This window comes from Stegodyphus dumicola, chromosome X1, assembly GCF_044657685.1.
Source record: "Stegodyphus dumicola isolate Sdum_Otavi_A_Nest chromosome X1, ASM4465768v1".
NCBI lineage: Eukaryota > Metazoa > Arthropoda > Arachnida > Araneae > Eresidae > Stegodyphus > Stegodyphus dumicola.
The window spans coordinates 253,240,802-253,267,548 of NC_140780.1; the positions used below are offsets into that span (position 1 = coordinate 253,240,802).

General features: G+C 32.6%; 1 protein-coding gene across 8 annotated transcripts in view; it reads left to right on the forward strand.

The window, feature by feature from the left end:
* Positions 1-26,747, forward strand: part of LOC118197123 (uncharacterized) — a 466,504-nt gene that overhangs the window by 278,080 nt on the left and 161,677 nt on the right. For all 8 annotated transcript variants that reach the window (XM_085807503.1, XM_085807502.1, XM_085807499.1 and 5 more), the window contains 2 exons: positions 4,217-14,701; positions 25,540-25,686. In XM_085807503.1, coding sequence (XP_085663629.1) covers positions 4,217-14,701; positions 25,540-25,686 — 10,632 coding nt within the window. The remainder of the gene's footprint in view (positions 1-4,216; positions 14,702-25,539; positions 25,687-26,747) is intronic.

Consider the following 26,747-nt stretch of genomic DNA (forward strand, 5'->3'; position numbering starts at 1 on the left):
CTTTCATAGATTCATTTATATGAATATTGTTTATAAATTTGATATTATTAGCATTTATAAAATAATCATGTATTTAACGTTAAATGAGAATATAAATGATCTTTGTAAACTCTGTATTAATGATTATATAGATTAATTTCTAGATCTGCAAAAATTATGTGGCTATTTTTCAGAATTTCTTAAAGCTAATGTTCAGCAGTTTTACTGTCTTTTCACAAATTTCCATTATTTGCACTTGCCTGATTCAGTTTCTTTCATTTCGTAGGCTTTTACTTGTTACTGCTGAGGCATTTTTTCAAGTGAAATGCATTTATGATTGCTTTTTATTTTACTCAGATTTTAAAGTAATGTTTTTCTAATAGGAATTACAAAAAGGTTTCACCAAAAGTGAGAAACATTGCTATATGCAAAGATAGGCATTTGTTAAAAAGTTTTATGAGATTTCTTTAAATTTCTTAGTTTTAAAATCTCCATGTAATTGCTCTTTTAATTTAATTTTAACTGTTATCTAATCTTTTTGCGTTTTTAGAGAAAATTAAGTAGACTTAACTATTTCTTTGTTAAGAAAGCAAAATTGTTGACTGAAAGTGCAATGCATTTTTTGACATTGAAATATTCAAAGTAATTCTCACCTAAAGTATCCTGATAGTAAAGTTGTACTTAATATGCCTTTTTTCCTCTAATTTTTACTGGCAAGGAATTAAAAAATATTATAAGTTCTTAAATTCATGCAATTTTTAATCGGCTATTATGTTTTGTCTTAAAATTATAGGCCCACTAGTGACTGAGTGGCAAAAGCGATTGCATTATATAAATACCACAAAATGGATCAAATGAATTTACCAAAATTTGTTCCCATGCTCCCTCATTGATCACTGAGATATATGACAAAGTTTGAAAAAATAATTCCCCCCCCCTTTCTTTCTTTTTTTTTTTTTTTTTTTTTTTTTTCGCCTGTGGAAACCAGTCTTTTGGCAGTGCAAACAGGAATGCCCTAAAATAGCATGTGTCCACTTTTTTTTTCCAGTCGAAAATTTTAGCTGTCTTATCTGACCAGAATGTAGCCTTAATGCTTTAAAAATATTTAATTCTTACAGTATTGTATTTGTTTCATAAAAGAATTTAATTATTTTGCATATTATTTTTATCCTTACCGGGATATTATATACAATTTTTTTTTATTGTGCCAGAGATTACTAAGTATTTCTGCCTGCCATCAGGGTTACTTTCTTAGGACTGTATCTAGGGGAAATGGAGTTTACATTACACAAAAGTATTACCATGCAGATCTTTTGCAGCTAAATTTGCTGTATGTACTGGAATGTAACCCCTGCTGAACAACCAGTACTTTGTGACTTTAACTACTCAGCTGTTAGCTGATTCTGTATCTCTCTTAAAAAAAAATTCCAAACCTGTATTGTGCAAAATTTTAAATAGCTTCTTGGAAATTAAATGAATAGCAGGGTATTAAAATCCTAAATAAAACAATGTTAAAACATATGCTAAAGTACATAGAAATTGCTTTAATGTAAGTGCTTTTGCAGACCATTCATAAGCGTTGTCCATTTTAATCTGAATAGATGACTTTCCTGTTTACCTCCTTTCAGGCTTGCTGCACTTTTGCGGTTTCACTGAAGATAGTTGTAATTTTTAGGATAGACATCCAGATATCTGGAAAATTGAAAACAGGTTTCTCTTACAACATGGCTTTCATTTCGATAGCTTCTCTGATTTAAGGCTTTTTATGTTAACCATTCAGCTACCAATGATCTCTATCAAGAAAAGTGCTTCCAAATCTGCATCTGAAATTCAATAAGAATATTTCTGCTTAGTGTATTTTCTGCATACTGTATACTTAATTTCTGCTTACATAGCATTAAAAATTTTAAGTAGAATAATGTTGTTATAGATTCTAAATTACGTAAAATTTACTTTCAAGTAAGAGCCTTCACAGAAAGTTCATTGCTTTGCCAGCTTTAATCTTCATCCCCTTTTAGAGTTGTTGCACTTTTTGTGGTTTCACTGAAAATCATAATTTTTAGGATATTTTGGAATGTCCAGATATTTTGGAAAATAGAAATTAACTCTTTTTTGCAACACGATTTTGATTGCAACAGCTTCTTTGATTAAAATCCACTTTTAAGCAAGGTTTTTATTGATTTTTTAAATTTTTTCCTATATTGTAAAGCAACTACCTTATGGAGAAAGGCTGAACTTATCAAAAAAATTCCTTCGTCAAAGATGCCTTAAAATCGGAGAAGATATTCAGATTATCACAAAAATTATGTTGCAAGGGGGAACTATGTGGATGGCCATCCTAAAATGTGCAGCAATCCAAAAAGGAAGTAAACATGAGAAGTTCATTCATTCTGATTATAACTGACGAAGCAGATGCTAGAACTGAAAAAACTTTCACGTCTGTGCAATGTGTGTATACAGTAGCATGTGTAGCGTTACTATATTTACCGTTAAATAGTTTCCTTATTAGAGAGAAGAAAGAATTAGGTGCTTTTATTTAGGAATTGCAAAATTCCTAAATAAAAGCACTCTTACTGCAGTATACTGTTAAAGGAAATACCGTGGTACTAATATTGCTTTATGTCATTGATAGTTTTTAGTAGGACATTCAATAGTCTCTTTAGATAATATATTTTATTTTGCCTTATTTTACTTTTGTTTTTTAGATCTGGTAGTGTTAAGTAATTTTCAAATAAAGTTTAAAATTTTGTTTTATGTGTATGGGTTTCATGGCATTAAAATTCCAGTTTGTATAACTTTACAACTGTTTGTTGATTTGTCTATATGCGTTTTGCATCAAAAAATGTTTTTTTATGTTTTTGTGTTAGCTTAAAATTCTTTAACTTGCTGTAATTTTTATATTTAAAGTTATTAAATGACTTAACAATATATATATATATATTATGTATATGTATGTAAAATATAAATAATGAAACAAAATTATTAAACTTAATTGGAATCAATTGGCAGTAGACTTTCAAATTAATTAAACACATCCCCACTTCAAAGATATGCTTCACACTGTTTTTCGTTACTGCGGCATGTTATGTCCCTCTGTCTCTATAGTATCAGCATTGCTGTGAACTTTTGCCCCATTACTGTTCAGGATTAACACAAAAGACTTTCCAGTTATAAATATGACTCTACCGTGTGTACTCATTGCTTTATCTCCCTGCTGCTGCTTGATTAAACCATGTCTCTCACTTAACCTTCTTTCTGTATTGTTTAGAATATAAACTGCATAAGCAGAAATTATGGGGCATGTTTAGCATCCCTTGGGGTTGTACCAGTTTAGGCAAAAATGTGTTTCTGAATAATTATTCCTGTGTAAAATAAAAATGATGTTTCATCCATCAAGCCAATTGTGATTTTTGCATTTGTTATCATCTAAGCGAGAGTCTTCTCGGCCATAATTAAAGATTTCCATTGAGAAAGAGATTGGTTTTGTCTTCCACAAAACCACAACATCACATACACACACACACGTGTGTGTGATGTTGTGGTTTTGTGGAAGACGGTATACATATATATATATATAAACCCACTCACACATTTACACTGTGCCTGTAAAAGTCCTTATGTAGCCTTTACTTTTGTTGCTGTTAAATGCAGACACTTACCGCCAGTTAAAAAGTTCTCTAAATAATGCAAATATTCTTATTTTGGCATTCATTTTTTTTTAAAATTATTTTTGTAAAAATTAAAAAATCTGACCATTTGTTTGGTCCCTGGATCCTGTAATTATATTTAGTTAAAGTGTATACTCATTATAAGAAATAAAAATGGTTTGACAGTTTCACTCCTGTGTAACAAAACTTCACTAAGATAGATGCATTCTTTTCTAGAATAATTTTGTTATTACGTTAAATTCATTAATGCAGTTTTTATATTTTGGGAAAGCAACAAGAATTATAATACTATGTGCAAAATGTATTAAAGAAATGTTTAAAAAATTGAGTTAAGTCAAATCTCATGATTGTTTATAAAAAGCTGCCCTACTTGTAGAATTCTCAGTTATGCCCTATTTATGCCTCATAAGCCCTAGCTGTGCATTATGATTTTTTAGTTGTTTTTATACTAAAGATTTTATTTGTATACTTTAAAATGTTTGTTGTCATTTTAAAATGTGCATTTTTTTATGCCTTTCAGTTTCTTAGTTCCATGTTTCTTATAGTTTATTTTCTTTTGTCTCTATTAGTGGCTCACTGTTATCTCCCAAGCATCTCCAGTAACCCTGAAGACCTATAGCTCACTTATTGACCAAGTATCTTCTGTGGAACCAATTACTACTAGTGAGAATGACACTAGTGCCTGTATTTTAACATCTCATCTACAAGAAAATGTACTAACTTCCAATGCAAAAATAAGTGCTAAAGGAAACTCAAAATTACATCAGAGCATTTTATATTCAGAAGAAACAAAGTTTTCTCCAGTTACACAGAGTAAGCTAGTACTGTCTAAAACATCGGATATGAAAAACAGCAGGACTAATGTTCAAAATGAGGAACTTATGTCTCAGAATATCTGTTCGGTTAAAGGCATATTCAATCCCAAAACTGGAAAAATGGCAACACTATATGAAGCAGTTGAACAAAATATTTTGAATTTTACAAATGCTGAATTTTCAGATCTTAGAACTGGTAGACGAATGTCTCTGCAAGAGGCTGTAGTGAAAGGATTTATAGATCAAGCTTTTTATGACAAGGTATCTACTAAATGTGGCATATATTTCCCTGGTACAAAAGAGGAATTGTCTTTGGTAGAAGCAGTACAAAAAGGTCTTTATGACATCCAAAAAGGTACTCTTTTAAATCCTCAAGATGGAAAGCCACTTACTTTGAATGAAGCTTTCCACAATGGAATTATAAAGAAATCAGGCATAAAAACTCTTATTAATATGAAACTTATAAAAACCACCAATCTTACTCTTTCTGAAGCTATTGAGCAAGAATTTTTAAATCCTAAAACTGGCATATTTCGAGAACCCTTAACTGGTCATACTATGCCATTCAAGATGGCTGTTGATCAGGGCTTCATTAATATATCTGCTTTTTCAGAACCAGAATGTGGAATTTCTCTTTCTGAAGCTGTAGATCGAAATATTATTCATGATCACTCTGGGCAAATATTAGATCAGGACTCTGGTGAAAAATATACTCTTGATGAAGCAATAACGAAAGGAATCCTTCGATCTGATATATGTGAAATAGTTGATGTTAAGAACAAAATAGCTGTGCCACTTAGCAGTGCATTAAACCAAGGAATAATACATGCACAAAGTGGAAAATTTATTAATACTGAGACATCAGAGCATTATACGATTAAAACAGCTAGAGAAAGAAATTTAATTTTAAAACCTTTTACTTTAAAGGAAGCATTAGAAAAAGGTTTTGCTGATGACAATAGCATTATTGATCCTATAATTGGCCAAAAATTAAGCATTTTGGAAGCACTATCTCGAGGGATTTTAGATGCTGAGTCAAAATGCGTTGTAGATTCACTTTCTAGTGAGCTTCTGTCTTTACCTGAAGCTTTACACAGAGGAACAATTTTACCTAGTGCAAAATACTTTGATTCTGAATCTGGTCGCGAATTACCACTATCATCTGCTTTAGATGAGGGATTTATAACATCTGTCAGTTGTAAAATGATTTTCGATATAGAGGGTATAAAAGATACAAAAGTAAATGAACTGATTAGTTTTAGTACATCTTTAGAAAGGAACATAATTGATTTAAAAAAGGAATTATTCCTAGATACTTCTTCTGAACAAAAAATTTCTTTGGAAGAAGCAGTTTCAAGAGGCTTTATTCAGCATCAAATATATGATATGCTTTGTAAACCTATTGGGATAAAAGATTGTGGAAAGGAATTGAATCTTATTGAATGTTGCAAAAAGGATTATATTGACCATAAAACTGGGCAGCTAAAAGATCCCAAAACAAAGAAGGCTTTGTATGTCAAAGAAGCCATCCAGAAAGGTGTAATAACACCTGAAGGAGCAGCATTATTGAAAGGATTATTAAATATTACTGTGACAATGGCGACAGTTACTAGAACTATAACTAAATTTGTTAGTGTTCCTAGTGATTCTGAATTGGTAAGTGGTGATGTAGTTGCCCAAAACATAATGAATGAAGTGTCAAATGTCTTGGAGAAGCATACAGAAGTTAGGAGCACTTCAAAAAGTGACAAAATTGATCATAAAATTTTACCTCAGATTCAGAAAAATCTGGAGCCTGTTAGTAATTCAAAAGCTGTTTTAAATTCCAGCCAGACATCCGAAAAACAATCTTTTCTTCCAATCAGAAAGAAGACAAAAGTGGAAGGTGTTGTTTCTTCTGTTAAAAATTCATTTTATGCAAAGTCTTTGCCTCAGAAATCATCTGCTCCAGGAAATGAAGTGCTAGACCCACAAAGGCAGTACTTTTCAACACTTAAAGATACAAAAGCATCTCAAGGAATTCCTGAAAAGATTCCAGTGATGTCCAAGAGTTCTTTAAAATCTAAATTCACCAAAGATGCATTAACAGAGGAATATTCAAAGGGTGGAGTTTTCGATGATCAAAAAGAAGTATTTGAAAGGCAATCAAGTCAAAGCATGCAAGTTCTGGAGTTGCCCCCAGATGGATGGTATTTAAAAGATGCTATTAGCCAGAAGCTATTTGACCCTCATACTGGTCTTTTTACTGTACCTGGAACTGATCGTTTAGTATCATTTGAAGAAACTGTCAAATTGAATATCATAAATCCAAAGTCAGCTTTAGTAGTAGTTCCCAATTCAAAGCAAACTGTTCCTTTAGATAGTGCTTTAGAAATGAAAATTTTAGACTCCACAGGCCATTATAATGCCAAAATGGGTTCCAATTTTTCAATGCAAAAGGCTATTGAAGAAGATGTTATAATTATGTCTGATTCAGCAGGTCAAGATAAAAGCAAATCTGCTTCAAGTTGTTTTACAGCCACTCAGTTTCCTGTATCACAGATATGCCCAGAAAATCTAGATACAGTAATTCAGGAACATATGGAACTACCAAGCATTAAAACTTCATATGAGACCATCAAATCATATAACATATCTGAAGATCATTCAGTTCAAAATGTGCATGGACTTGCAAAAACTCTTCACTCTCCTGAAAGAGAAGCCATAATTCTGCATAAAATTCCAAAGAAACTGCTTTCACCTAAAGATGCTGCATTGGAGGGATTTATTGATCAAGAGACTGCTAATATATTGTTAGAAGCTATTGCAAAAAAAGGCAATAAAGCTGGTTTAATGGAAATAAAAGGCTTTGAGGATAAACTGAATCATGGACATGTGACTGATTATCAAAAAGGGGAACTAATATCTGTAACAAAAGCACTGCAGGTGGGATTGATTGATAACAGAACAGGAAATCTGTTGATACCTGTAGGATGCTCTGTTAGTTTATCTGAAGCTCTTGATAATGGTTTGATACACAAAGTATCACAGAAGATTATCCATCCTGAAAGTGGTCAACAGCTTAGCATTGAAGAAGCAATAATGTGTGATATATTGAACCCATATTCATTTTACGCTGATCCTGTAGGTAAGGTTAGAGTAACTATTGCTGATGCCATTACAAAAGGACAGATTAACAGTAGAACTGGAGAAATTCTAACGGTTTCTGGAAACATTTCTATCTTAGAAGCTGTGCATAGAAAGTTGTTTCATTCAGTTAAATGCGCTTTCAAATCGCCTCCTTTGGTTGCACTAACATTTCCCACTGCACTGCAATATGGATACATTGATATTGATTCAAAAGAATATATTCTTCCTAGTAATCAGGAAAGAATATCGTTACAAAAAGCTTTTGATACTGGAAAACTTATGGTAATTCCTGTTCAGCCACAACGAGAATATTTTCTTTTAGATGATGCCTTAAATAAAAAACTGATTGATTCAAAAAAATTCACTTTTAAACATCCTGTTACAGGAGAAATAACTGATTTAAGAGAAGCAATGAGCAGTGGCCTTCTTGTAGCAAAATCTGTCAGATTAACTTTGACCCCATTTACAAGCTACCAAACTGAAAGTACTGTACAAACCACCAATAAATATTCTAATGACATAAATGTTAGTGAAGAGTTTTCTGAAGCTGAAAGGACTGATTATAGTGCTATGCCATTCAGTACTGCTGTTATGGAGAATGCATTAGATTTAGATTCTGGAACTTTTTATGATAAATTTTCAAAGCGTACTTATCCTATACCAGAAGCTATAAAACTGCAGATTCTTGTACCTCTAGAACAAGTGCAGGAAAATACACTGGAAGAGAAATATTCACTTTGTCAAGCATTGTACTCATTATATGATGAAAAGTCCAAGAAGTTCTTAGAACCAAATACTAAAAAACTGGTCTCATTCGAATATCTGGTTAAAAATAATTATATAGATTTAGAATCTCTAATTTATGATGCAAATAAGAAGTGCATTCTAACATTAAATGATGCTATCAAATTGAATATTATTGATATTCATAGTGGACACTATGTGCAGAAGGATGGGAAAAAATTAAATGCTATAGAAGCTACAAAACTGGGATTATTGGCATTCATAAGTGTTCCAAATCCAGATATTAAGTCTGTTATCATGGATGTAGCTTATGGAAGGTCTCAAATTTCACATCCAAGACCATCCTCATTGCCACTAGAAAAGAATGCTTTAGAAGTTAAATCTTTGTTGTCTTCCACAAAAATATCATCTGCTTCTAAGCAAGTTAATGGTAATTATCAAAGTGAAAACTTTAAAGCTCCTAGTACAAAGAAATATAAGGTTGATAGAAAGTCATCTCCTAGATCTGGTACTTGTTATGATTCTGATGAATATTATGTTGAAAATGTCTGTGAATCAGTTGTTATACCTTCAGGGCAAAAGGTTAAACCTGTTGACCAAACTGATAATTTGTATTCAAAGAAACAAACCTCTACTCTTGATAAATTTTCTGGTGAAAATTCACAGCCAATTTGTGTATCAACATCTGAGTCCCACTCCGAGACAAGAAGTGTCAAGTCTGAAAAAAGGCTTGGCTCTCCAACCAAAAGTGAATTTCTTCAAACTCCTTATTTAAAACATGGGGAATCTTCTAAACCAGTAGATGAGGGTGAAGATTCTTTCATAATGATTGGATCTGATTTTGAAACAGAGCCTATAAAAAATACTGATTATCTATCTAAAATTCATTCTCCTTCTAAAACAGAAAAATTTCAGGCAAAGTCATTGTCAGAAAAAACTAACTATTTATCTGTGACTTCTGAAATCTCGGAAAAGGCAGAGCCATACTATTCTGAAACTTATAAAACTGATGTAATGAATCAAAAAAGCTATGTTAGTGAGTCTGCATCATATAGCTCTATTGATCTAGTGCCGTCACAGAAATATTCATTACCATTAGAAACCAAAAACGATTCACCAGTTAAAACATCTGATTCTGTAACTGAAATATTTGAGCCAGAAGGTAAAGAATTAGCTTCTGCATGCAGACCTGAATCTCCCTCTAAACAGTATAAAATACCTGTAAAAAAAATCCTGTCTCCAACCAGCCATACAGTTTCTCCAGTTAGAGAGCCTGAGTCTCCAACTAAACAGCATAAGTCTGAAGTTAAACAATTTGTGTCATCTACTGAAAGGTCTGAATCTTATACCAGGGGACAAGAGTCTCCAGTGAAGTATCCCAAGTCTCCAACCAAACAGACAGAGTCTTCCATAAAGCAACCCAAATCTCCTACAAAACAACTCAAATCTCCAAAAAAGATTGAATCATCAGTAAAGGAGCCAGATACTCCAACTATCCAATCTGAGAGTATAATTTTACAGTCTGAAGTTTCACCAAAACAGTGTAAATCTCTGACCAAGCAACCTGAGCATTCAGCTAAATTGTCAGAGTCTTTTACTAAACAGTCAGAGCCTCAAACTAGTCTAACTAAGCAGCTTAAAGATGCAGTATTGCAAAAGGAGTTATCATCTAAAGAATCTGATTCTGTGATCAAATGGTTAGAATCTTCAAGTAAACAATCAGATTTTCAAACTCAGCAATCAGAGTCCCTTTCCAGGGAGTCTCACTCTCCAAGCAAAAGACCAGAATCTCCAGTCAAAGGGGCAGACTCTCCTGTGAAGCATGCAGAGTCTCCTTTCAAACAGCCAAAATTGCCAGTCAAACAGTTAGAGTTGCCAGCCAAGCAATCAGAGTCTCCAACTAAACAACCTGAGTTTCTAGCCAAACAGGCAGAGTCCGCATCCAAAACGCCAGAGTCTGCAAGCAAACAAGGAGAGTCTCTAACTAAGCTACCAGAATTTTCAACTAGGCAGGCAGAGTCTCCAGCCAAACAGCCAGAGTCTCTAAGCAAACAATCAGAGTCTCCAACCAAAAAACCAGAGTATCCAGCCAAGCAACCAGAGTCTGTAACCAAACCACCAGAACCTCAAACCAAAAGACCAGAATCTCCAGCCAAGCAAGCACAGTTTCCAACCAGAAGATCAGTGTCTCCAAACAAACAGCCAGAGTCTCCATCTAGAAAGTCAGTGCCTCCAACCAAACAGCCAGAGTCTCCATCTAGAAGGTCAGTATCTCCCACCAAACAGCCAGAGTCTCCAACTAGAAGGTCAGTATCTCCAACCAAGCAGCCAGAGTCTCAACCTAGAAGATCAGTGTCTCCAACCAAACAGCCAGAGTCTCCAACTAGAAGGTCAGTGTCTCCAACCAAACAGCCAGAGTCTCCTTCCAGACAGCCAGAATCTCCAACTAAACAAGCAGAGTCTCCAACTAGATGGTCAGAATCACCGGCAAAGCATCTGGGGTCAACTACCAAGCATCCAGAATCTTCTATCAAACTGCCAGAATCTCCTGTTAAACAACAGGAATTCCCAACCAGAAGGGCTGGATCACCAACTAAGAGAGCAGAATCTCCAATCAGAATGCCAGACTCACCAACTAAAATACCAGAATCACCACCTAAAAGGCCAGAATCCTTAATCAAAAAACCAGAATCCCCACCTAAAAGACCAGAATCCTTAATGAAAAGACCAGAATCCCCAACTAAAAGACCAGAATTGCCAATTAGAAAAGCAGAATCCTCAGCCAAGCAACCAGAATCTCCAGTCAAAAGACCAGAGCCATCATCCAAATGGGAAGAACCCTTGATCAAACCATTTGAGATTTGCAACAAACAGTCTGATTCTTTTAACCAAAAGTCTGAGTTTTCTATGAAGTTATCGCAGTCTTTCATCAGAAAATCTGAAATTTCTGATAAAAAACCGGAAATATCCAATAAGGAAGCTGAGCAAAATGCTCTACTTTCTCATTTAAAAAGTGGTGGTTTTGTTTCAAATAAAGATTTTATTTCTGAAAATTCTGATGTGGCTTCCACAGAAACTTTTACTTACACAATCAAAAGTATGAAAATGGATGAAAAATCGACTAATGAAGATGAAATATTTGGTAGCAAATTAGTAGCTGAGACTGTACCTTCAGAATCATTTCTAAGGGAATCACTAGCAGATGAAAGTAAAGGGAGCTCTCTCTTCAAGGAATTATTATCCCCCAGTGAAATCCATAGAAGTGAAAGAGAAGTGTTACTTACTTCTGAAATTAAAATGCCTGAAGATCAATTATTTGCTCAAAAATTAACAAAGATAGATAGGAAAACTTTTCCTTGTAATACATCTAAAATTTCCACAAAATTTGTTACTGAAAATACTGACACATGTATTCAGGAAACTTTGCCTTTAGTAGAAGATAAAGCTGTTATAACAACATCATTGTCTGAACCCAAAATATCGTCATTAATTCTGACAGAATCTTGTGTCAAAGAAACAAAATCTGAAAGTAAAGAAGCAAAGACAAGTGACGGTGAAACTAAAGCATCAATCTTGGCACCTAAATCTCCTGTAAAAAGTACAAAAAGTACTAAATCACTTATGAATGATGTGAAGTCTCCTGTTCAAGAATGCGAGCTTGTTGATAAGGAAAATAAATCTTCTGAATGGAAGGCTGAATCTCCTGTAAGAGATTCTAAGTTACCCATTGAAGAAGGGAAGTCTCCTTTAAAAGATGGAAAGTTGCCAATTCAAGAACATGCATCTTCTGTAACAGATATAAAATTATCTCTGAAAGAATGTAAATCCATCTGGAAAGAAACATCTCCGGAAAGGGCAGTCAAGTCTGCTGTCAGAGAAATTGAATCTTCTGTAAGCAATAATAAGTCACCTATTTCAGAAGCTAAATATCCTGGTAGAGAATCCAAATCTCCTCTAAAGGAAGATAAGCCTCTTGTCAGAGAATTCAAGTCTCCTATAAGACAAGATAAGCAGCCTGTAAGAGAAGAAAAGTCTCCTATCAGAGAAGCCAATTCTTCAGTAAGTGAAGATAAGTCTTCTGTCAAAGAATCCAAGTCTTTTGTAAAAGAAACTAAGTCTCCTGTTAGAGAATCTAAGTCTACTGTCAGAGAATCTAAATCTCCTGTAAAAGAAACCAAATCCCCTGTAAGAGAAAATAAGTCTCCTGCCAGAGAACCCAAGTCTCCTGTAAAAGAAACCAAATCTCCTGTAAAAGAAACCAAATCCCCTGTAAGAGAAGATAAGTCTCCTGCCAGAGAACCCAAGTCTCCTGTAAAAGAAACCAAATCCCCTGTAAGAGAAGATAAGTCTCCTATCAGGGAAACCAAGTCTCCTGTAAGAGAAGATGAGTCTCTTGTCAGGGAATCTAAGTCTCCTGTAAGAGAAGGTAAGTCTCCTGTAAAAGAAACCAAATCCCCTAAAAGAGAAGATAAGTCTCCTGTCAAAGAATGTAAGTCTCCTATGAGAGAATCTAAGTCTGCTGTAAGGGAACCTAATCTTCCTGTTAAAGAATGCAAGTCCCCTGTAAAAGAAACCAAATTTCCTGTAAAGGAATCCAAGTCTCCTGTAAGTGAAGTTTCATACCCTGGAGAGGAAATTAAGTTTTCTACAAGAGAAGCTAAATCTCCTGTTAGAGAGCTCAAGTCTGTAAAGGAAGCTGAATCTGAACCACATGGAAGAGAAATGAAGTCTGCTGTAGAAGAGGCTAGTCCTGTCACAAAGTCCAAATCTCCTGTAAGAGAAGCCAGATCTCCTGTCAGAGAGTCCAAATCTCCTGTAAGGGAAGTTAAATCTCCTGCTAAGGAACTTAGATCTCCTGTAAAAAAGCACAAGTCTCCTGTAAGAAAAGCTGAATCTCCTATCAGAGAATCTAAGTCTCCTCAGAGGGACTCTGCCACTGAAACCAAATCTTCTGGTACAGAACCCAAGTCTTCTATTAGGGAAAGTAAATCTCCTGTCAGAGAACCAAAGTCTCCTATAAGGGAAAATAAATCTTTTGTCAGAGATTCCAAATTCCCTGTAAGGGAACCTAAATCCCCAGTCAAACAATCTAGGTCTCCTACAAGAGAACAAAAATCTCCTTTGAGAGATTCTAAAACATCTATTCAAGAAGCTAAATCTGACATTGAACCTATTTCTCCAATGCAGGACGCTAAATCTCCTCTAGAAATGAGTACCAGATCTCCAGAAAGAGAAGTCAAATCTCCCAATAAAGAAATAAAAAATCAACTTGTAGGAGAAGGCAGTTTCTATGATACAGATACCAAATCACTCATGAAGGAAACTGAATTAAGTACTGCTTTCTCTCCTAATGAAATGAAGGGACTTGACTGGAAAAGCTCAGAAGGCACAGAAATGGAAGTTTGTGTATCAGAAACAAAGTCATCAGTCAGGAAAACATTATCACTTTCTTCTGAAATGAAATCTAATGACACAGAAACTGGATTGAATAGTGAAAGAATATCACCAGTAACTGAAGAGAAGTCTAGATCTTTGTCAGTGGACGAGATGTTAATGTTTCAAGAAAATGAGTCATCCTCTGTGGATATTAAGAAGCCTGACAAAGAAATAAGAACTGCTTTTCAAAGAAAGACAGTAGTTAAAGAAACAGAGTTACCTAGGAGAGAAAATAAGTCACCTGTCAAGGAATATAAATCACGTGTAAGAGATACCAAGTCACCAGTAAAGGAACCCAAATCATCCATAAGAGATACCAAGTCACCAATGAAGGAACCCAAATCACCCATAAGAGATACCAAGGCACCTGTGAAAGAATCCACATCACCAGTAAAGGAATCCAAATCGCCTGTTAAGGATTCCAAATTACCTGTGAAGGAAACTATTTCATCTGTTAAAAGTATATCACCAACTCGTGAAACTAAAATAGTTAAAAGTGAAATGAAAGCAAACGTTATTGATAATTCTACGCAGAATAACATTGAAGACTTAAACAAAGGGAAAGAGGGTGATTTATCTTCAACAGTGTCTCAGTTACTCCTTTCTCCAACCTTAAGAGAACCATCAGAAACACAGGAAAACTATAGCATATCTCGAACTGCTGTTACTGTTAAGGAAAGTTATACTGAAGTTACCAAGCAGTTTCAGATATCAAGCATCCCACCTCAAATCTGTGTTGCAGATGCAGTTGCATCTGGAATTATTCAGCCTAATTCTTGTCATATTTTGACTGAGAGAGGTAAGGTGCTCTTGCAGAAAGCACTTGATGAAAATTTCATTCTCTCTGATACTAAGGTGGAGATCCTTAATAGTAATGAAGTTGTTTTACCTGATGAGAAATCACCTAAATTACCCTTGGAAATGAGTGCTGTAAGTAATTCTTTTTTTAAATTTCATATCAAAATTAACTGCTCTTTTAAAAAATAAGAATAGGAATAAAAATTGTTGGTGTGTTAATTATGCATTAAAATACTAATACCTACTTGTCAAGCTGTGGCAAACATTTTACATATTTTATAGAGCTAATGTATTTAGTCTCTTTGTTAACACTCATAGGCAAATAGAATTAAATGTTTTACATAAATATCAAAACTGGATGAAAAACATGGATCATTTCTGCTCTGTTTGAATCGAGATTTTAAAAACTTAGGAATGCAGCATTTATTCAGCTTTTCTGAAATATGAAAAATGAATCTGCACTTAGTGTATCTGCACTGTATCCATATCTTGTAGAGTAGAGGTCTCCAAATTAGGATCATAGTCCATTGTAGAAGTGCCTAAAATTATTGAAAGCCATAAAACTATAGTAAAGTTTTATATTTGTATGAATAATTGGACAGCTAATGTTCTTGTTCAGATAAGTAATCTGTATTTTACAGTTTACACTAAACATGCATAATAAAACACCTACTTCTCTGAAAAAAATTCTCATATATATATTTTCTGGCTCTCTTGCTCTTCCCATCCACACACAGTGACATCCTTTCTCTTTAAAAAAAAAAAAAAAAATCGAAGAATTGCTATAATATGGGATCAGCACACAAATTTTGATACATAAAATTTGATCATTTGAGAAGTACAATTTGGCATTCTCTGACTGTTCGGCTAAAAATACCATATTTCTGAACTAAATACAATGGTTCCTTTTTCAACAGCCAGCAAATGCCACTGTCCCATTAAAATTCCTTATGAGAAAAAAATCGCACCCAATGCAACAAAAACAAACACTAATGACCATTGAATATGAAGGTGAAAATTGCAACTCATTTGCTGCAAGCCACATAGGTACAGTTTGGGGATGTCATGAATTGCCTATTTTGGCAATATAACATGTTTCTTTCGTAAATACGTTTCAGCAAGGGTTCAGATAATCAGAAAGTGACCATTAAACACTGGGTGGCCATGATTAAACTGACAGTGCTTACAGTGTTCTGCAGTGCGATCTATTTGCGAGAATGATGCCACATTTTGTAGGAAGATTAAACAAGACGGGGGACGAAGGATTCCGTGAAAAAAAAATTAGTTCCAAAAGTCACTGCTAGGGGAATATTTACACTGTGTAATAGAAAATAGAGTGTTAACAAATGCAAATTAATACGGAATAAAATTACCTTTTATTATGGATATGCCTTGTGGAATATGGATATGCCTTACAGTATGGTATGGAAAATCTTGCGAAAGATTATCAACTTCTATCCGTACAAGATCAGCTGTGTACAGGAGTTACTGTACCCCGACCATGATAAGCGATTGACTTTTGCTCTCACCTTTCTTGCCAGAATGGAGGTGGATGATGCTTGGCCGTGATGGATGATCTTATGGGGAGACGAGGCTCACTTTTACCTGAACGGAACTGTGAATACCCAGAACTGCCGAACTTGGGATGACAAATCACCACATGCAGTCACAGCAATTCCCTTACATTCACCAAAGGTAACTGTTTGGTGTGGGTTCACAGCGGAATTTATCGTAGGTCCATTCTTCTATGAGAACATTACCCCGACAGGACCGGAAACCTGTTTTGTTACCGGAGAGAAATATCGCCACATGTTGAACAGCTTTGTCATTCGGGCACTTCAGCAAAGACAATGCCTGGGGGAAATCATTTTCATGCAAGATGGAGCCCCTTCACACGTTGCTGTACAGGTGCAACAGATGCTACAACAGAAAGTGTCATTACCCGCTACTTTCCAACTGCATGGCCATCTCGGTCGCCTGATCTTACCCCATGTGACTTCTGGCTATGGGGTTACCTTAAGTCCAAGGTCTATCAAGGAGTGGTCCAGGACCCGGCTATGTTGAAGGATAACATATCACAGGTTGTACGGGAGATTCCTGCAGACATGTTACTTTCTGCTGTTGTGCATACTGTGCACAGAATGCAATATGTAGTCCACAACAACGGCAGCCACATTGAACCTCATTTGAATGCAAAATACTAGGTGATTTCCCTACTGATTTGCATTTGTTAACACTCTATTTTCTATTACACAGCGCCTAGCGGATTCCCCTAGCGGTGACTTTTGGAACTAATTTTTTTTTTTCGCGGAATCTTTCGTCTTGTTTAATCTTCCTACAAAATGTCGCGTCATTCTCGCAAATAGATCGCACTACAGAACACTGTGAGCACTGTCAGTTTAATTATGGCCACCCTTATTGCAAGAACATCACGATTTTGATTGCATACATTTTTAGTAAAACAAGGGGTTTGCAAAAGCAAAGTGATAGGGGAAGTGTAAAATTTCATCTGATCATCAGAGATCACAAATTTTAAAAAATTAAAAAAGAGACAGAGATCATGAAACTTTCAAAGCTAATTAATTGTATAATTTAGCCAAATCTAACAAGTTAAATTTAAATAAATAAAGCCAAAAACATTGAAAAAAGTAGTACTTAAGCTATCTCTGACGAAAGCAAACAAAATGAAAGTGCTTATATAATTAATTATGAAAGAAGAAATAACAGGAGACTTTTCAAATAGTCCTCAATAGAGATTTTTAGAAATTTCTCAAATGAAATAATTGAAAGCATCAAAAGTACGTACTTCGCTGAAGCAAGTAAATTAGTATTTATCATTTTTGTTGTCATTTTGAAGATGGTATTTCTTCCTTCTGATTAGAAAGTGTTTGTAAATAAAAGGATTATTTTACATTTTATTTAGGATTTAAATTAACCGTGGAACTCCTGAAACAGGGAAAAGAGCTATATTTTGATTTATTTTGTATAAGCAATGATGTTTTTTCTCACACTGCATAATCATATTTCAGAATTAAAGTTATGCATTTTTATAACAAAACATACCATGTGTAGATTTCCCTACTTGCATCTAAACTACTTTTAAGCGAGCAACGCAAGTTATATGCAAATTTGAAAGAGAGGATGATTTTTGAAAGCAAATTTTATCAGCATTGCTGTGTTCTACAAAGCATGAATATAAGGATAAATGCAAATTTATTTATTTAAATGTAATTTGTCTTTGTTTTGTGGGATGGTGTTGATATGAAATTCCAAGTGAGTGTAATATAAAACTCAGATATAGCATTGCTACTAATCGTATTAACCATTTGTTTTAATCCAGATCTTATCCAAAGTAGTTTTGGTATATGTAGGTATGTATGAATGAAGAACAGATTAAGAAAACAGTTGTTAAAAATTTTAGACATCCTTAGGATTGTTTGGTGTAATTTCACACGTACATATACATGCATCACACGTACATATACATTAATAATTTTTATCTTATTTAGTTGGCATATGTAATTATCTGTCTATAAATGCCTCTGTTGTACTTCTGCATTCAAGTTGATAACTGTAAAATTTTATGTTTAAAAGACTAATATACACGAAAAGCTAAATGTGTTAAAGTTGAATTCTATTTTTGATGCTGGTCGTTTTCTGTTATCTTTTTCTTTTATTTTTAGTGTTTGTTTCCTCTATGGCCTTCATTTATAATTTTTTTAAATACATGAAATGACTATGCATCAATCGAAGAATGATAAAAAATCTAATATCCTTTAACATAACAAAATAAAATAAAAGTGTATGTAATTGTAAATTCATTTATTGCTTGCAAATGAAACTGGAAGCATATTTTACTCATTTTCAATTACTGCTGTATAAAATATTGAAACTGCATTAAAATGTATCCATTTTGTACCTCAAGTGTCTAAAGATGTGTGTACTCTTGTAGATTTAAGCTCAGTTTGTACATTTTCTGTTCCATTATTGCAAATATGTTTTGGTATATATGTGTTAGCATTCTCCAATACACTGTTGTAGATGTACTGTCCTGAATGCATTGCAACAGCCTTAAAATCTTAACACACAACTCTGTTTTTATGTAAGTGTTGCAACAATCCTAGAATTTGTTGTGAGTGGTATTGTTGGTGGTGTATTGCCAGGTGCCAGCTAATATCTGAGTACTTAATTTTTTTTTTTTTCAAATGTAGTGTATTGTACATAAGGGAAAAGAGAGCAGTATTTTTTTATCTCCCCATTCAATTGTTTATGTTCCCTGTTTTACAGAATATTGGCATTTTTATCCTTTTTTATTAGCCTAATAGAACAATTTGCAAAATATCTGGCTGGAATGTGTAACTATTATCTTCTTTTATGAAACAAAAATTTAAAATGGCAATAACTAGAAATATATATTTGAGTATAGACTTAAAATACGTTTTCATGACATGTTATTTTACCGATATTTTTAAAAAACATTCGAGAGCAAATTTGAATGTAGAAAACACAAAAATTAAAATTTCTATAATCTAAAAGTAATTGAGTCATATACGCAACATATATATGGATCCAATTGTTCACATTTCATTCATACAATTGTTTTCATTCTGAACTTGAGAAATGATGTTATTAAGTCAAACATAAACTTATACAGTCAAAAGTCGTTAATTCGGACACCCATAATTCGGAATGATCTATAATCCGGACTTCAAAACTAAAAACTTTCTGCGCATGCGCCGCGTTGACACATGCGCATAGGCGTTTACGCGTGCGCGTAAGACCTTTTACGACTGCGCATATGAGTGTGCGCAAGTGCAGAATACATTTTCGCATGCGCGTTTTATGTATAATGGATGTATAAGCTAAAATTATCTAATTATCTATTTCAGTTAATGTTGATGATTGCGTTGTTCCTTAATTTTCGAATTGGATCCGGCTTATTATTTTTTGCAGACTGTAAGAGCAATTTTATAAAAGTAAGCTTTCGATTATATCAAATAGAATTTCCGATATATATTTGTTAATATGTAAAGGATCTAAAGCAAAAGTATGTTTTGAAATCCGAAACCTGTTTATCAATTTCACGCTGCTCAGCGGGGGGATCGCCGCAGCGGCGGACGCGTAATGAATTGGAAGTTGATCTGTCAGCACTATCCTTATCCTCAGCGCAGATGTTTTTATTTTATTTAGCTTATAACTCCTTACCAAATGTAGTATTTCATCTCGATATGCTCTGTCTTTGATATGATTTAAAACAAGTTCCTCGTCATTATAATTCCCTTTCGATAGCAAAGAAAGTAACAGAGGTTATTGAAAACGAAAAAATTTCGATTGACAAATTAGTCGGTGTTCTCGACACAGCAATTATAGGACTTGAACAGCGGAACTTTGTAACTGAACAAGAAATTATGTCTGTTTAATAGAATTAAAGAGAAAGTATTATCACATGAAACGAAGCAAAACTTAAACAACTTACATTGAAAGAAATGTTTAATAAAGTAAACAAATAAGTATTAAGCTTTTCCTTTTTTGCAACTTTTGATACCCTTTAGATCATAATTGTTCTTTATTTCATAAATTACGGTTTCATATTTTTAATTTTAGAATTTCTCCATGCCATCTTACGAGATTTAAACTGATGATCTATAATCCGGAATCGCCGAAGTCCCGACGAGTCCGGATTAACGACTTTTGACTGTATACAGTTTTCTGCATTTCAACTGAAACACTATTCCAAAATAAAAAGTGTTGACCTTTTAATTGAGTATTCCATGTGAAATTCAGAGTGTGCATTTTCAGTAATAGGGGGGGAAAAAAAAAAAAAAAAAAAATCTTCCGGATATATGTTTATATACTTCAATCAGTGTTATTGTTTTATTCTTAATGTATTATTTTAATTATCAAAGAATACCATGTATATTTAAAAATAGGATGTCATTGTTATTGCATAGTAACCTTGTATGAATTTGCTTTTGTTTTTAAATGTACAATGATTTTAAGGAAAATAAGAGCATACAATTAAGAAATAGCTACCTCCTTACCAAGTTGATTACTGAATATTTTATTTTTTATATCATAATAATGTGCTTGTTATTTCAGTTTCAGAAGTTTTTAATACAGTGACTAGATGCATCTATTATTCTTACATTATAATATTAGCCATTGCAATGGTTTGACACAGCTGAAAGTAAAGTGTGCATTCACTAGCACTGAGTATTACAGGTTAGCTTTAAAAGAATGTGTAAAACTAAATAATGGAAGCAGGAAAGCTTCCATTATTTATTCTTCTCATTTTAAGGCCATTAAATTTGTGTTCTTTTTTAAGTATTGAATAATATAGTTCTATGACTTGCCATTGCCTGCAAAACTAATTTTGGAAATGTAAGAAGGTTTCTGTATACTTAAAAATACTCTGTTATTTTATTGTTAGCTGTAGTATTAGTCATGATGCACAGTAAACACTTAATGCTTTTTCTGTTCGTTGCATATATTCATTTATTGCACATGAATGTTGATTTTTATCCTGATAATTAAATAATTTATACTGTTGTCATTTTCGTTCATTTATGTTAATGGTCCCAAATGCTTATGATTTGAGTTTAAATGTGTAAAGCTTTGAGTGTGAGTGTTAATTTTATTACTTTTTTATGAGATCATATAATTGATGATATTCTGTGTTGAAAAATATGTTTAATATATTTCAATAATATGTTTAATATGTTATAGGCTCTTTAAATTCAGAATTATATGTACATATTAATTCAGAACGTTTTTGCATATTCTATATTGAAAAGTATTAGTATTGGCTCATAAAATTCAGAATTATTTGTGCATTATGATAACTATTTGTTATTTATAATTCACACGAGTTTTTGTAGCTACAAAAGCTCGTGTAATACCTAAAGTTAGATGCAAGATTTTAGTTTAGTAATGAAGAGTTATTACAAAATAAAAGTGACTGTCAGTGCTGTAATAAAAGCGTGTTATCTCAAATATGAACCATGTATTTGTAAAATTTGTTTAAAATATTCCGCTGATTAATGTATGAATGTTTTACATATGTAATATTACATTCATATATTTGATTTGCCCTTTCTACCATTTTTGCTAGTAACTGCAGATTAAAACTTTTTTTTAAAATCTATGTTTCCATATTTGAATGAAATTTCATATAAACTTTTCTTTAAACAAATTGTAATAAAAAGGTATTTGAAATGTAATGAGTTGGTATATAAGCACAGGAGTAATAGTGAAAGTTCATATTCTAATACTTATCTTATAGCAAGGCACAAATGATTTATACTTTAGTGTCTACCAATGTCGACAAGAGCTCAAGGTTTAGTAACCCTGTCATTATAGACTAAAATAATTATTTGTTATTTGTTTCAGTTTTGTGCTTCATCATTACAGTAAAAAAAAAAAAAAAAAAAAAAAAAAAAAAAAGTTAATAAAGTAAATGAAAAAGGGATAGCTAAAAGCTGAAATGGGTTAAAGCTTCCTTATTAAAGTAATTTATATCTTCTCTAGAAGTAACTATTTGATACTATCTGTTAAACGACTAAGGAATGCTTTTTTTCTCAAGCATTAATCTTTCAAGTAAAGGAGGCAGTTTGCTTAGAAGCTTGAGAATCTATACCACGCAATTAGAAACAGATTAGAGCACTTCGAAGTGAATCATAAATACAGCTTCATATATGGAAAAATTTGCCAATGACCCAGATTTAGCATCCTTGTTTTTTAGTTTAACAAAGGTGCCTTACTTGGCATATTATCACATTTTTTGCTCCTAAGCGTCATAAAAGTCATTTGATGCCCAGTTGCTGAACAAGTACCCAAGTTTGGATAAATAATTTCAGCAAAAAGATAAATATAGTCAACTTTTATTTATAGATTTATGGCTTTTCATGTGCATATATCATATGCCTTCTAATACATGAAATTCAAATTATGCTGAATAGAAAATTTTGAATAAGTTTGTCTACAGAATTTTAAGACTGAATTCATAGAAAGATAAAATTAAAGGAAAACATCTTTCTCCCTCTTTAGTTACCTTCATACATTCTTTCTGATGCTATACAATAGATCTTACAGATTGTGTTGTAGCAATCAGTGGAATCCTTTTTCATTTACTTACATTTTACTTTGGTACGGTAGAGGCTAACTTTGACCATTACTGGAAGGATTAAAACTGCTCATACATTGATTTGCAATGAGCTGTTTGCAGCAATTGCATTGTGCCACAGAAACTTTCTTGATCCTCATTGTTTAATCATTGAATCCATAATGACATATTGGTCGCATTAAAAAAAAAATAAGAATTCCACTCAAACTTTTTTTGTGAGAGAGTGATATTCTAGTGGAATCAAGTTGAGATGCATCCGTAGCCATTACCACTAATTGTTGTTTGGTAGCTTATCTGTTATTAATGGAAAAACTCAGTCCTAAAATTGTGTAGGCGTGCTATGCAGGTAAATAGAGACCTATATATTGAGGAATAGCAAACTCTTAATGAAACTATAAAAATTTATAAATTTCTGTATATTTGGGTACATTTTTTAACTATGGATATTTTTTACTTTATTTTGTGAAATTTTAGTTGAGTAAATGATACTAATATTGTGTACATCGTAAGAATGATTCTAATATTGTGTACACCATATTTCTGATCTTATTTTTGAATATCATTTGTAAAAACTATACTATATCATTTTTATTTAAAGTTATTATATAAAACTGAATATATTCTTTATCAGTTCTCATTTTCTTTTTCTTATATAATTAATATCATTGCACTTCTTTTTATTCCATGAGCATTATTTTTTTTTTTCCCTCTTAAGCCAGCATTTATTTTGAGTGAATTACAGGCATTCCTCATATTTTCAGCATCATAGGGAACATAGAGATCAATGAAATGAGAGCTCATTTTATGCTGAGAAATGAATTTTATAACTGAAGAGCATAAATTAAAATGATAAACCCTTGCAAATCAATACAAGAAACAGTAGCTTTTGTATGAAGAGCTCCCACTAACCTGAAAAGTCTGAGAAATGAAATGCAGTCAGGGAAAATCAGTGGAAGTATGAAATTTGTTTTTGAAAAAAATCAAAATACTGGATCTTTTCCCCAAAAGTCAAGGAACTTGAAAAATATGTTCAAGTCAATCCTTTCAAATAGTACAATGATTATGTTTTGAAGTGTTATTTATGAACAGAAATTAACCTGTCTTATAAAGAAAGCAAGTGAAGAATTACTGTAATCCCCATTTTTCATGTGCAACATAATTTGCTCATATTTGGCACAGTTTTATCGATCTTTAGCTTTCCTTTTCAACTGATAGTGAGCTGTTTTCCATTCTTTTCAGAAATGTAACTATTTTGCCGCTTTCTCTTTACAAGTTGAAATGCACTTTCTAGTGTAGCTCTTAACTTATCAGTTTTAATTTCAGGTACAATTGGAATAATGCTTATTATGAATGATATATTATTGTTATAAATTTCTTTTGAAAAATGAAATTATTTTTCCAAATTTGATATTTCTGTAGAAAAGATACTCCCTGCTCTTTTGAATGCTTTAACATAGTCAATTGATCTTACTTAATTTGACAGTTAAATCATTATGTTTGGTTAGAGAATTGGTTCTGTTTGGTCTAAGAAAATCAGTACATGCCTGGAAAACTAATAGCTTGATTTCAGTAGAAACATGTATATGCTTTAAACTGTTTATTGCTTAAATCGTTGGCCTGTTGATTGATAATGAAATTATTAATAGGAATTTTTAAATAAATAAAAACAGTATAATCTAGAGAAGATAAAGTCATCTATCTTATATAATTGAGGCTGTTTACTTATTTTCCCAAAGAACAGAGTAAAAATATTAGAATTTGATTATTTGATTAATGGCAAAGTACTCAAAGACCATATGTCTTCTGTAGACGATTTTCTGAGGAAACTTTACCATATGCATGAGGAAAAAGATGAAAATCTCATAGAGCCAATATGCTTACTACTGGTAGTAGAATTCAGAGCAAATTACCGATGTTTTATTGCTTTAATTACTTGCCATTTATTGGCTAAAAAATAATCTTGATATAAATAATGATAAATGCCAAAAGAACAGATGTGTCAAAAATTGGGGAATGCCTGCATTATTGTTCTTAAGATATACACATGAATCATAGGAATTTGTTTTCAAGTTTCAATTTGTTCATCATCATTTAAAACATATGTGTTCAATTAATATTTAATTATGCATGCTGAACTGAGAATTTTTTCATGCACCTAAAAAAGAATTGAATTTTTATGTCAATTCTTTTTTAGCATTAAACAAATATATATAAATGAATAAATATTTCAATTATATTTAAAGTAATTTAATAATGAATTTATAAGTTTTTATTTTGTCTTTGTTTATTTTTTATTTTATTTATCACCTATATATTTAACTTCATTGTTAAAATAGCCATGTAATTAAAACTTTAAACTGTACCAATTTTATGCACTTCTGGTAAGCTCAATGTTTAACTACTTGTTCCATTATGTACCCTCTCATTTAATATCATGTGATTCAAGAAAAATTCTTCATTCTGGTTCTCTGCTATTCTGATTTTAATCCCTTTTAATCTCCTTGTATGCAATTTAATTTAAAAGAACTTGAGCTTTCTATTGAAATAATCATATGGGAAATATTTTTAAAAGTTACAGCATATTATTGTTTTTAAAATTCTTAAAATTACAGCATAATTAATTGCCTTATGTTAATATGCATATTTCTTTAGCATACACTCATTCTTGCAAAAGTGACTAATAGCTGCTGTGCTTTGAATTGGGAATTTAATTTTAACAGTTTCATTATAACCTTATTGTTCTTTGTTTTTTTCAGAAAACTTCTTTGTTCTTTGTTTTTTTCTGTCATTTTCAGAAAGCTATTATTTATCTAATATGCCTTTCTTATTCATGAAATTTTATTTTAAGGCTATCATAGAGGAAAACCACAAGGTATGTAAAGAAAATGCTGCCAAACTTACATCATGGATGAAAGATATTGGGTTCAAATTAGCCGATTTAGGTGTTGTACGAGAGCAGCTTCCAGGCTTGCAGCATCAAATAACTGTTGTTAAGGTGTGTCATCTTATCTATTCACTTTTTCAAGAGTATTAAATACTTTTAAAATACAGTGCTTCTGAAAACTTTTTTGGAAGGAACCATTTTATAGAAAGATAGAATTATAGATAAAATATATACAATTTTAATGTGTATTTTGTCTAAGGGATTCTTGGAGCTTTTTTTGTAAACTTTATATCAATGCAGTAAGCTGTATGGAATGCTCGGAAAATAAATGCCGGATGCTCGAAAATGCCAGGTTGTTGAACATATGAAAAATGAAATTCACAGTAGAAAGCCAAAATAAGTGGAAGAAGAAATTTCCAATTTAAAATTATAAAGAGTCATTTTATTTGTTGTCAACCTGAATATAAAAAACGTACATTTAAATTATGTGAGATATCGAAAAAAGTGCATAAAAATCGACGTATTCATATAAAAAGGAAACCTTTTATCTAGTTATGAAACTTCTTCGACCGTGAAAATTGGCAGAGATTTCGCTAAACTTGCTTTAATCCTTCTGTCAGAAGTTTGAAGGAATGGCTAGCTCTTTATTTAGTTAGATAATCAGCACATATAAATTACAGATATAATGTATAATTAACTTAAATTGCTTGTCATAAATTTTCATGTTGCCTAGCCTGTGTTCATCCTTTTTTAGTAAAATCATATGCCTTAGACACTTACGTACACTTTACTTGATGTCATGTTCCCCTAATTTTGATGTTTTAATTGATTATTGCAAAACACAGTAGAGCTATCACCCTAAGGGAAAGGATTCTTTTGTGAAGATTTTCTAAGGAAAACTAGCTCTTATACACATTACACCTGGATAAAACCACGAAAGCTCCCATGCAGCCAGCCCATCTGCTTGTAATGGAGCCCAAATCGGAACTAAAAGTGCTCAACAATTTTACCGCTCAGCTACGGGTGTGTCTCCATAATTTTCAAAATACTGAAGGCAGGTCCCTAACTTTAATCTTTTTTTCTCCCCAAATGCAATGGAAAAACAGATAAATAGCAGTTAATTTATATCATTATTTACAAAACTTCTGCCGGTTTATTGAGAATTAACGAGT